We start from the raw sequence: 12689 nt of genomic DNA, 5'->3' as shown, positions 1-12689 counted from the left end.
ATCGATGAACTATAATTCCAACATCTATGAACTAAAATTCCAGAATCTAATCTATGAACTAAAAATTCCAGAATGAATGAACTAAAATTCCAGAATCGATGAACTAAAATTCCAGAATCGATGCACTACAATTCCAGAATCAATGAACTAAAATGAATTAAGGGGAGTATCCGCCATTTCAGACCTATTCCGTAAACCAAACTTCCCATTAATGAATTAATCCGCGTAAGGAGTAATTAGTAGTCCATTAGAAGAGTGTTATCTTGAATTCTAGTTAAGAAAGCTATTGATAATTAGATACTCCCTTTACTACTACTATTAGTAATATTGCTTTGGTGTTTTATAAACAAAATTTTATTAATACTTTAAAAGGTAATTAATATTAATATGTTATGAACAACTTAATTTAATATTTTTGGGTTGGGTGGACAACAATGTCTTTTGAAGACATAAAAAATGAAGGTCCGAATCGGAAAAATTGAGTCGGAGATTGGTCTCCGATCTAGCTGGCTGGCTGCTGCAATCTACTGACCGATCCCAATAGGATAGGAGGAGGCTTTAGCTTGTTGATGCATTTTAATTACTGCGACGTCTTGGGCTGCACTATTCTCCAAACTTTAACCGACTTATCCAAACTCCCACTATACACTCTCCATCGTTCCATTTCACCATTGTTTACCGACGCACTTTCCTCGCCCTCGCCTTCACCGCCTTCGCCGTTGTCCACTTCAATGGCCAAGCACTTCACCGGCCCACTGTGGCCGTTCAGCACCGACATACAGACGTGGACGGCGCCCTCCTCTCTCCTCCACACGCAGATGCTGTTGTCCGCGGAGCCGCTGAGCACCAGATTGGCCACCGCCGCCAGGCACAGCACGGCCAGCTTGTGGCCCCTCAGCACGCCGCCGTACGTCATGAAACTCTTCTCTCTCTCCCAGAAATTAACCAGCCCGTCGGAGGATCCCGCGTACACCATCGCCGCCGACACGTTCACCGCCAGCGACGTCACCGCGTTGTCCTGCTTCAGCACCGTGTCCACCAGCACGTGCTTCATCGTCTTCCCGTTCATCTCCCTCCTCCACGCCTTCACCGTCCCGTCGGCGGATCCGGTGAATACCAGGCCGTCGAAGCCGACTACCAAGGCGTTAACGGCGTCATCGTGGGCGTTAACGGACTCGATGCATTTATTCTCCGATAATTTCCACACCTTCACTGTCTTATCCCAGGATCCGGAATACAGCAAGCCCTCTTCATCTTCCAAGCTCATACACGAAACGGCGTCGTGATGCTTGATCCACGGAGCGTTCCTGTTCTTCTTCACCTCCACGTAAGTTTTAGGATTCATAGAACTTTTCAGATAATCTCTAGTTGTAGGCAAGCTACCTAGACGCTTGTAGGTTTTTTTTTTTTGATCTGCAAATTTCCAGATCCGGATTTTACCGTCTTGATGGCCGGTGAAAATCTTGTCACCCAACACAATGGATTTAACCAACCCGCTATTCGACTTGAACCCGGAATACTCCTTCATGTCCTTCCACACACGGATGTTCTTACTATCGGAACCCGTGTAGAGGAGATCGCCGGAAGCGGCGAGGGAATAAATGTGACCTTCTTCACGGACGAGGGAGCCGATGAGGGAGGTGTCCCAGCCGCCCTGGTCGTTGGACATGGCGGAATCTTCGGCGGGTTGTTGGGTCCATGGCGAGGCACCCGAGACTTGGTTCCACGGGGACAAGGCGAAAGGGGAGGCGGAGCCGCTTTGGGGACTAGCGGCCATCTTGTGGTTTGTTTATTGGTATTATTACAACTCAGAACAGCAGGGGCTGTCTTTGAGTGCCGGTCTGGGCTGCTCTAACCCAGATTTTAATGGTGTTATTATTGGTGGGAATGGATGGATGGGAGTAGAATGTGGGTACTGATTTTTGCTTCTTCCCCACATCTCCGTTCCTTGCGCCATTCTTATTTTCCTCCGCTCACTGCGCCCATACTATAAGGAAATTCAAATTACTGTTGGATGGGATGTCATCCAGCCTCGCAACTCGCACCACAGAGAGGCCTTGGGCTTAGGCTTTAGCCATAAATGAAAGGGGCCGAGTACCACCATTAAAAAGGACTTGGGCTTTAGCCATAAATGAATCCAACTCCATTTGAACGGTAAATTATGGTGTGGCAAATTACACCCGGGTCCAAAATCGCATCGTTTTGTCCGATTGAATTTTATAAAAAAAAATATTGTTTACTTTCTTGCCGTTTGTCTTTAGAATCCGTTCCTTTATACTCATAATTTTTGAACTTTATATTCACTATTTTATATCTCAATATACAAAATTATAGAACTATATATTCACAATTTTAGCACTGAATATTCACAATTTTAGATCTCAATATGCAAAATTACATAACTCAATATCTACAATTACATAACTCTATATTCACAATTTTTAAACTCTATATTGACAAAAAAAAAATATCATTGGCTGAGAAAATGGTGCCACTAACGACACCGTTATTTCAGACGTTGTTTTAGACCTGGGTCCACCTTGCAAGGTGGACCCGATCTATGACATAACAATTGTTATTGTGTGCACCATAACAAAAAGTATATTTTTAATATACTAAAAATACATTATTTGTATACTGAATGTACATTATACAAAATAATATATTTTCAGTATTTAAATAATATATTTTATTTTAAATATAATGTAAATTTTTAATATATTTAAAGTATATTTTAATAATATAATTTGCTGTATAAATCATGATCCACACAATAATAATAGCATGAATACGTTACATCATTAAAATTGTAGCGGCTATTATTTTCTACCAACTAGCCTAGTTCTAGCGGCATTGGTGTCACCTACACCTACCCACAAGGTGCTTGTCAGATCAATAGACCATGCACGTATGGCTATATCCCTAAAACTCTGAAATTTAAGGTCAACAAAGGGAGAAAAGATGGAGTACAGCCTAGTCAAATTGTTCACATAGTCAGTTTGATAATTATAAATTTCTTAGTTTAATTCTTAATTTGAATCATCTAAATTTGGCCCCCAAAAAAAAAAAAAAAAATCTAAGACATACATCTCAACCCGACATAGTAGTGGAGGAGTAACAATTTGAGCTGTCTAAGCTTGCACACAAAAGAAATATTCTCTCCCCTCAGGGTTACACTTTGACCTGACATGATAGTTGAGAGATAAATCACAATGACATAGTAGTGGAGGAGTAACAATTTGAGCCGTCTAAACTTGCATACAAAAGAGATATTCTCTTCTCTTAGAGCCACACACTTTGACCCAACATGATAGTTGAGAGATAAATCATAGTAACTCAATAATTCATTAAGTGATAGAACTAATGTTTGGTGTCTACTACATTGAGTGTAATTCTCATATTGCAGCCACCAGGACTTAATTATATATCCTCATTCACAATTTATTACTTAGGAGCTAACCGAATTGTTCGTGCAAACTTGAACGGCCTAAGGTTATAAGGCTAGATTCACTCGGTATACATTTCAATAGCTATTGTGTGTTTTCGGTATATTAAAAAAACTTGTAACAGATTCTCCTAGTCTGCAAGTTGGATCAACTTTTATTCTGGGCCAATGCTCTCCAGTCAATCGTCACATATTCTATACAACTAACCTACTTTCCCCTAACTAGGCATTATACAATCGCCTCAAAAATTCATAGCCATCTCTCAAAAGAATGGTGGTTCGTGACTCCACCTGTCTGTCCACCATTCGTTGGGCCGTCTGGCGTACTGACTTGAAATTGCAGGTGGTTCGGTTTTTGAAAGGAAATACCAACAGCAAGGCACGAGAGGAAAGGGACCGATATCCAACCAGCTTCAATTCCATGGTGAAATTGTTGAGATCATGAAGGCGTGGTGGAGCTTGTGAAAGTTGGAGTCACAGGCCGATGCGGACGACGTGTACGTATATGTTCATATCCGAAATTTCAATTTCCGGCAAGCAACGATTGAGAATTGTGTATATTGAGTAGTGCGATGATGATGATGATAAGCTTGTTCGACAGGGAATGCGATTGCTGTTGCCGCCATCATATCACTCTCGTCTTCACCGTCGATCAGTTAAAATTCTGCAGCGAATTTATATTTATATCGCGTACGTAGGTTCTGGTAGGGTATGGCGATGAATGAAGACGTACCGGGCGCTGTGGGGACAGGAGCGAGCTTTGCTTTGAGATTGGGGCAGGCCGCCTTCTCAACCGCCTCTCTTCTTTTCATGTCTTTAGGAGTTGAATTCTATAGTTACACTGCCTTCTGGTAATCAGAACCATCATCATCTTCATGTTACCCTAGCCTTTACATATTTTTAATTCGCTCCATACATCTCTGGTTTCTGTACTGTACTGTACTTGCAGCTTCTTGGTAACAATCATGGGTTTGGTCATTCCCTGGAGTGTCACTTTGGCACTGGTTGATGGATACTCTCTGCTCATCAAGTGCCCCATTCGTCAGCTGGGAATTCTGCTGGTCATCATCCTGGGAGATTGGGTATGTCCTGCTCTTCACTTACTTGAGTATCAGTTATATAATATAAATGTGGAATTTTATTATTGAGTATTTATTATTGAGTATATAGGCTCTGTTAGGTAACATAGTTAGTTTATCAATCAATTTTGGTTTATTTGATTATTTGTTTGACTTGACTAAACAATTAATATGAGTGTTTGGTTAATTAGTTTTTTGAACAGCTTATTGCTCTAAAATGTTAAATTTAAAAAGTTGTTTTGAACAACTTTTTGAGAAAGTTATTTTTACATATAATGGATTATTAATGGCTATCAACTAACAGTTAATTTATCAAATATTTTTCTATAATAATTAGCTAATGTTATCTACCAGTAAAATTTACTAATCCAATCGGTTAACAGTTAGTCCGTATTTACCAAACACCTAATATAAATGTATAGTTTCATTATGAGTTTAAACTGACAGGCGTTATCGTTCCTCACCCTGGCGGCAGCTAGCTCCACTGCGGGTGTTGTGGATCTTCTCTTGAAAACGGATGAAGCATTGTGTCCTTCAAAGCTATGCAATAGATATCAAATATCTGCAGCAATGGCCTTCCTTACATGGTTTCTTTCCATGACTTCATCACTTTCCAATCTTTGGCTACTTCCTTCCTTGTGATGATTGTTAGTTGATTTTGTACACCTCACTAATTTACACCCAAAATGTATTCTTCTTGCGCACAAACTTTGCAGAAGTCGGGAGAAACTAGGAAAAAAAACAACACACACACAGACAATTGTATGTCGAGATTTTGCCTGGTAACAAGAAATGGCTCCTATTAGATGTCTTTGGGTGCCCAAAATGCAAAATCCATATGGATCATTGTATATTTGTACGCAGTCAAATTATTCTTGATTGTTGTAAAGATACTTTCAAATCCCCGGTAAACGGCGCCGTTTTATCAATCCAATTGTTCACTTTTCTTTTCGATATTGGGCCGCAGATATTTCATTATGGGCTACACAAATTGAGAATGTGAACTGTATAGGTAGCAATAATATCATTTTGCACAAATTTTTAGACGTCAGGTATGAGAGATGGAGGGAAGAAAAAAAAAAAAAAAAAAGGTAAAATGAGTTTTCAAAAGAAAAATATATGCTTGGTTAACGGGCCCCATTGGGGCGTGGAATGCACGCTTCTGGTGCACGTGAGACACACCAGACGACTTCTTTATCTTTTTAGGTGAGGCCCACTATTGAGACAAAAGATCAATCTCTCTTGCAACACACCTTCAGATCTTCTCTCTCTTCCACATAAGATTGTAAGCCTAAAAATCTCTCAAAAATTTTAATAAGAATGCTCTAACAGTCAAAATTGACTAACATGCCAAACTACAGAGCGCACTAAAACTCATCATTTAGTAGATCGAGACAAGTCAAAAATCAACATTCCACTCCTCCAATAAATTATATCATGAACTATGATTCATATTGCCGAACCATTAATACAAGTTTAATTTTATTATAGTGCATGTTCCTTTTGAATGTATTCACATGATTATTTTTAAATAATACATTAAAAATGAACCTATATCATAATATAATGAACCTTACTAAAATCAATTTATAATACATTAAAAATAAACTTATAGCATTTAAAAGTAATTTTTTGTCATAATCTCTACCTTGCAACGTGAACCATTATTCAAAGTATAACTATTATTAACTACGGAGTACTATATTGTCCCGCTCTACTATGGGCTTTGGTGGGCCAGTCCATTGAAAATTTTAAAAATAAAATAAAATAAAATAGGAAAATTTTAAAAATTGTGATACTAGCTCAACAAGTAGATGATATTCACAAATGATAACAGCAAAGGAAGGTTGGATAACATCATCATTAGCACAGGCATGCCTTCAAAATGATAATCTCTGCTCTCAAACTCTAAGTATGGAAAACAAGTTGGATTTCACCCACACCCATAACTTACATCTGGTGTTGCAACAACAGACTCAAATGGAACTTCAACTCTTTCCCTTACGACGCATCGAATTTCGCCATTTTCAACCACTGGTACCTTTCCAGGAGGACATTCAATCTTTCTTTCCTTCTCATCAACCCCAGGCAGTTGAAATAGGTTGATAAACTTGATGTGGTTATCCCTTTTCTTAAGACTAGGCTCAAAACCAGCAAGTGTCAAAACCGATATTACCCCCAAAACAGTCAATACCGTCTTGGCAGCTCCACCAATGAAACGTTTCACCATTTTCAACGGAGTTTTAGCCTCTGTTTGGTTTGGTCTGATGAGATCTTTTGTCAATCCGTTTCTTTGGCTGCCATTTATCACCCCGTTTTGAGAAGGTAGGTGTGAGGACTGGAAATGTGAAATGTGGGGCTTGGTGGATACTAGGGAGAAAGATGGCCGGCTTGGGTATGGTGGGAGCAGGAGATCGTTGTTTTCTTCCACTGTTTCACCAACAAATGCAATTGCCTCGCGTATAACATCCAAGTTCTCGCCTTTGTACTCCTTGAGCTTATGCAGCAACTTCTCCTGGGAGTAGACTATCCCAGCCAAGGCTTCTTCTTTCTCATATAACTGTTGATGTTGCAATGCCTGCATGAAATAAGGATTGCAACAGTGACCAAAATCTTCATACCAGACAGAGGAATAACCATATATCAGCTAGAACAACTTGCCACTAAACTCTCTTACACTTTCAGGTACAGGTAGGTCAAAATTATTCTTAAACTCAAGATATTTGAGAATGCATGACATAGAGTCATGAAAATGCATCTCAATATGAACAATATAAACCTTCCAGTTCAGTTTCAACAAAAGCCAGAGGCCCATTGTCTCAAAACGTGCAAATTCACATGCTCACCCTCCTTTTAATCTGCGAGTGAAACTAACCTGAGGTTTTCATGTGCTCACTACACCATTTCTCTATTAACAGTTAAGATTATCAGATCAAAATTAACAAGCTGGAACACTACTTTCCACAGTACAAGAAAGCCGCCATGAAAGCAAACCTTCAGCAGCTTATAAAAGAACCAACTAGAACCCCCAAAATACGGAAGAAAGACATTTCTGGAATTGCTAACCGGTGATTTGGATGGCGACACTGACTCACTATGATTAACTAATTGTAATTGCAACAGATTAGAACTTAAACCACTCATTTCAACAAAACCCTAGGTCCATAGAATTTCGTAAAATACCAAAAAATTTAAGAAATCAGCACCAAATTAAATAAGCAAATTATGAAGAAAAAAAAAAATACACTAGCAGGTAAACCTAAGACCAGCAGAAATCCAAAAACAAAATGCTCGAAATTTTAATTGAGCAAAAATAGCAGAAATAAAAACTATAAGAAAACCAGGAAAAGACCTGCAAAGACGAGACTTGGAGTTCGAGTTTTTCAAGAGCTTCTCGGATGTTCAAAAGGCAATCCGTTGCTTCATCGGAATCGAGCTCTGCCTCCTGGTCTACATCGGAGCTTTCTTTCCCCAATTCTTTCCCTTCCAATCTACCTGTGGCAATGCAATTAGTGATCTTGGACCTCAACTCTGATATTCTAGCCAACACCAGCTCTATTCTATCTTCATCCATCTCTCTGGACTTCGGAGCTTGCTTTCAAGTGTGTTATCTGTGTAGGCGGCGTTTGGAGGTAGAGAAGAGAAGGGGCTAAGAATAGGCGCTAAAAAAGATGCCCCTTTTGGAGAGTGATGTGTGAAGTAGGGGTATATGTGGCGCTTTCTTGATGCACCTAAAGGCTAATGTAAATATATAATGAAAAATATCCTAGTTTTTTTTTTTTTTTTTTTTTTTTTTTAATAATTTACTGTGAAAGGCCTTGTGAATAAAATTATTGCAAAAATCTCGTCTAAACGCCGCTCGACCGCAATAAGGAAGGTCGGAATCGGCCTCTTCTGCGACCGGCTAGACGGTCGAATGGATGATTTTTTTTTAAGGGTTTAGGTTGAAAATTTTGGGAAGACATCACTTTTGACTCGATTGTTTGTTTTGGACAATTTTTTTTTTTAAATCACGTATTTTTTTTTTAGATCTACCCACCGCAAATGTCAAAGACGGTTTGTCCCGCCAATTTTTCAAAAAATGTTTCTTTTGCTCTTAATTTTAGTTTTTTATGTATTTGATGGTTTTAACAATATTTTAAACAATTTTATAGCCACTTAAATAAATGATTTGTAAGAAACAATGATAAGAATCTTATGTTTTATTAGTGAATTTTGATAATTTTTAATTTTTTTTTACGTTTAAAAAAAATAAAAAAAAATCGGCGCTAGGCGCCCTAGACACCCCCTCGGCGCTTAGGCGCCTAACGTGTTTTGCAACCTAATGAAGAGAGGATTGATTTACTAAACTTATTAAGTATAGCATTTTTCTTTTAAAATACAAATGTCTATATTATAGCAAACCAAAAGAACCATTTATACATAAATAGTGGGTCATTTCTTAAAGTTCAAAGGTAATCCAAACAACCAAACAAACAAAAAAGTCTAACAGTAATATCCAGTTATTCACACTCATACACAAAAACGAAGCAAAACTCGAACTAAAAACGATTTATTGGTCATGAAATATTAGAGACAGGGAGCCCTCTGCTAATTCATTTGAAATCAGATACCGAAAACTGAAGTTATGAGGAATCCACTCAATCTTCTTCCACACTTTATTCCCCTTATCTGCAGCAATCTGCAGAAAGTTCTTCCGCAAAGTGTCAGACAAAGAGGGCTCTATCATCTCCACCACCCCAGATGAACACAGCCCTGCCTCCTTGATGAAAGCTTCCACGTTCTTTGGCAACACAACTTTCTGTTCCTTGTGTACCCTGATGCTTGTTTGAATGTACTCTTCTTTTGCCACTTCGAGATCCTGGAAAACTCTCTTGGGTGTGTATAAGCGAGCCTGGATTGGATATCATATGATCAGACATGAATATCAGCCGATCATTGCTAGAAAAATTGGCGATTTGAAATGGAAAGTTACCACGGGATCAGAATGGCATCCTGAGCAAAGGGCAAAGCGAAGGCGAGGCTCTGGGTGCTCCATTGAGTATGCCCTTCTTGGATCTCCGGACTTGAACTTTTGCTTGGGGAAGAACAAGGATTGAATCCACTGTAAGGAGAATTGGTCATAATCAGCACCATCAAGATATGTAAAAACTGGAAAAGGTTCAAATACACCCCCGAAATTTTATATAACAAGTCAATTAGACCATTCAACTTTTAAAAGTTACAAGTAAGCACACCCACTAGTGACGGGTGATAGCAGGTCGTTAGGATTTCAGCGATACTCCGACTACCTCTGAGGGAATAAATGATGACCAGGAGGTCGCCTTCTTTGTGAAGAAGGCAAAGAAGGCGATCCCGCTGGTCACATTTTTCGGTGGTCACCGGTTTCCTCCTTGGAGGTAGGCATAGCATCATCGGAATCCTAATGACCTGTTATCACAGGTCACTAATAGATTTTTTAGTTTTGATGCATTAAAATGACATGTTGATTTGTTTAATTGTAAATTTTAAAAATTCGGAGGCGTAATTGGCATGTTTGACCCTTTTTCCAAAACTAAGGGGTAACCTAATAAAATTGATCACGTTTATGCCTTGATAACCACAAAGTTACATGTTGAACTCCTGACCTAAGCGACCTATTAACCTTTTTGGTTTGAACCAACCGTTCAGTTATAGGCAATTTAGGTTTATTTATCTCCTTGTAGTTCTTTACGGGCTAAAGTTACAAGATGGGGTTTACCGATGCACAGCGTCAGTAAAAACTGGCATTGGTGATGGTGCAAAGTGCAAATTGTGGAAGATAAAAACTGAATAGAGTTGCAAGCACAAGAAGTTAAAACTAAAATGAATAGAGTGATTTACTTGTCCTGGACGTGGCATTCGGCATCCTAGAATAGAACTCTGAATCATATCAACACTTACTGCTTTCCCTCCAATGTTATAAGCAGCCTGCAGGAAAATGTATAAATTTTCCAAGTTATAGTGAATAGAAGAAGGGAAAGGAACCAAGGCACTGGGGTGGATTGAAATATTGAATAGCCTATCAAGTTTCAACCTTTAGGAGAAGAGACACCCTTTTGAGGTTACTTCTAGGAATCCCATAAATCAAGAAGGCCTGCAAGATGTGGTTCAACTGTCAAAAACCAAAAAAACATCACAATCTATATAGTCTTTGAAGCATGAACTATCAGCTTACATGCATTACTAGTGAATTGTGGATGTTAATCCAGAAGGCTAGCTTCTCGTCGTGTCTCATTTTACTAGGATCAACCTGCTCCAAATGCGAGACTAGAGATCTGCAGCAACAGAGAATCATAGTTATATCTGTGACTAATTGAAGCATGTGCTCCATCTCAACTAAAAGCCTAAGCTAATAGTTAGATTGCACATGGTTATCTTATCAGCTCCATCTCAACTAAAAGCCTAAGTTAATAGTTGGATTGCACATTAATGATTATATGCTCAACACTTTCCAACTAAACCTCATAGATCGAGCAATTAAGCAAGGAGTTAAGCTTACCTAAAATATTTTAGCACGTGCTCGACGCCTTTAAAGCTTTGGTCATCGCGACAGAGCCCTTGCACCTCAGCCATGGCGATAAAATGGCCACTAGGCTCTCTAGACTCTTCGGGCACATCATAGTGACCTTGAGCAAAAGACTCAATTATTGTTGGTGAAGAGAATGAGATTGGAGAGGAAGTGTAACCATCATTGAACAATGGCGGGTTAGCCAGCTTGCAATATATGGCTGAAATGCTTCTAATCATCTCTTCAGATAGCCAGTTTGGCGCTTCGTGGCCTCGATCAGAAACACCGCTACCTAGATTCTCAACGTTCGAAGACAATTCTTGTGCCCGCTGTCAAAGTAGCATTGCAATTAGAGTTGAAATTGAACATAAATGCCACTTTAGAACAGACAACTAATACTAACCTCCAGCATTGATAAAGGCAAAGAATGGTAAGAGTCCAAAGCTTCAGCAAGGACGCCAATTGGAGGAGAAGTTCTGAATGAACAGCCTGCATGAGATAGAGACGAATGGGTTCGTAGAATACTCGAATCGAGCAGTTTCTGTTCTTCGGGTGGACTATTAACCATGCCTTGTGGCTGCAAAGCTGGACTAGTGCTAGTTACACCCCGCTTTTCTGATGAGAATATCATTTCTTTTCTACTTAATTCCTCTTTTTCTTTGTGATTCTTCACGGAAAGGGCAGACAACCGTTTATCAAACGCTCTTCGATACATCGAGAGGAGATACTTCTCCAAAGACACAACTTCAAGCTCCAAAACAGCAATTTCTCTTATCAGATCCTCAGCATTATGAACTTGAGTAGGAGTTAATAATTGTCTTCTACTAGGCTCAATACAACTTCTGAGTTGCTCCATTTCCTGCTAAGTGTGCCAAGAAGGAGACAAGTGAACAATATATCTATCACAAACCATAATTAAGCAGAAAGGTAAACCAGAATCCTACCAAATCAAGATGGTAAGCACCTCTGCAGATACTACTGTTTTCAATGCAAAAATTTTACTTGGCTAAGATGTTTTTACTTCCATGTGTTTGGAAGGAGAAGAGCCATGCACATTTGTTGAAGTAATTGAAAAGGAAGTTGGTGTAGATCTGAGACCCCACACTTTGAAAGTGGACTAAAACAGCATTAAATGCTGCAAATGTATCCAACAGAAGTTGACAAAGTGCCCAACCTGAAACATGGCCAGTACATAACAGGAGCATTAAATGGTAAGCACAGAAGACAAAAAGTTTAAGGCTTTTGAAGAAGAGAGTATAAACACTGATGATAAGAGAGACCACTCAGGACTGGACTATATGTCTATATCTAAGTGGGTAAAACAGAGATATCCCTACAGAGTAGCAGTGTGTGGTGCAACTTGTATATAAATGCAGTAGAGTCAAGTATATATGGTTTTTGAATTGAGATTGTGGGTATTGTTGCCCAGTCACACTTCTTTAGAAAGCAAATCCTACCCTTTTTTGTAGCTTTTCTCCATTGGGCATACTGGTGCTTTTCCTTTGCATTAAAAGAAGTACTTTAGTTTGGACCCTTTTTTTTGGAAGAAAGTGTTACAGTAAGCTAAGCTAGTCAATGCTTAAGCTCTCAGAGTATAACTGTGTCACATTCACAACCTAGAGATATGCCTTTATTG

General features: G+C 39.1%; 4 protein-coding genes across 5 annotated transcripts; 1 reads left to right on the top strand and 3 right to left on the bottom strand.

The window, feature by feature from the left end:
- Positions 1-412: 412 nt before the first annotated feature.
- LOC109161253 (myosin heavy chain kinase B-like) lies at positions 413-2183 on the bottom strand. Its single transcript, XM_019309575.1, has one exon. It carries the CDS (start codon positions 1775-1777, stop codon positions 581-583), a length of 1197 nt encoding a protein of 398 aa, XP_019165120.1. The 5' UTR covers positions 1778-2183; the 3' UTR covers positions 413-580.
- A 1443-nt stretch (positions 2184-3626) lies between these two features.
- LOC109161244 (CASP-like protein 5C1) lies at positions 3627-5478 on the top strand. Of its 2 annotated transcripts, none has more exons than XM_019309564.1 (4): positions 3627-3942; positions 4047-4296; positions 4395-4527; positions 4972-5478. In XM_019309564.1, the coding sequence occupies exons 2-4, from the start codon at positions 4157-4159 to the stop codon at positions 5164-5166; spliced, it is 468 nt and encodes a 155-aa protein (XP_019165109.1). In that variant the 5' UTR covers positions 3627-3942; positions 4047-4156; the 3' UTR covers positions 5167-5478. The 2 variants fall into 2 exon arrangements, with proteins under 2 accessions (XP_019165109.1, XP_019165110.1); XM_019309565.1 differs by having other exon boundaries at positions 3627-3946.
- Positions 5479-6266: 788 nt separating this feature from the next.
- Positions 6267-8233, bottom strand: LOC109161447 (plastid division protein PDV2-like). The gene is made up of 2 exons (XM_019309851.1): positions 7877-8233; positions 6267-7102 (listed from the first exon to the last, which is right to left on the bottom strand). Exons 1-2 carry the CDS (start codon positions 8096-8098, stop codon positions 6458-6460), a joined length of 867 nt encoding a protein of 288 aa, XP_019165396.1. The 5' UTR covers positions 8099-8233; the 3' UTR covers positions 6267-6457.
- An 843-nt stretch (positions 8234-9076) lies between these two features.
- On the bottom strand, positions 9077-11927 carry LOC109161268. The gene is made up of 7 exons (XM_019309590.1): positions 11457-11927; positions 11045-11382; positions 10721-10820; positions 10580-10639; positions 10387-10473; positions 9500-9628; positions 9077-9418 (listed from the first exon to the last, which is right to left on the bottom strand). The coding sequence occupies exons 1-7, from the start codon at positions 11907-11909 to the stop codon at positions 9077-9079; spliced, it is 1509 nt and encodes a 502-aa protein (XP_019165135.1). The 5' UTR covers positions 11910-11927.
- Between the last annotated feature and the right edge of the window lie 762 nt (positions 11928-12689).

The sequence above is a fragment of the Ipomoea nil genome, unplaced genomic scaffold (genome assembly GCF_001879475.1).
Source record: "Ipomoea nil cultivar Tokyo-kokei standard unplaced genomic scaffold, Asagao_1.1 scaffold2922, whole genome shotgun sequence".
Taxonomy (NCBI): Eukaryota; Viridiplantae; Streptophyta; class Magnoliopsida; order Solanales; family Convolvulaceae; genus Ipomoea; species Ipomoea nil.
The sequence above is the reverse complement of the archived record's forward strand: the minus strand, read 5'-3'. Positions and strand labels throughout refer to the sequence as shown.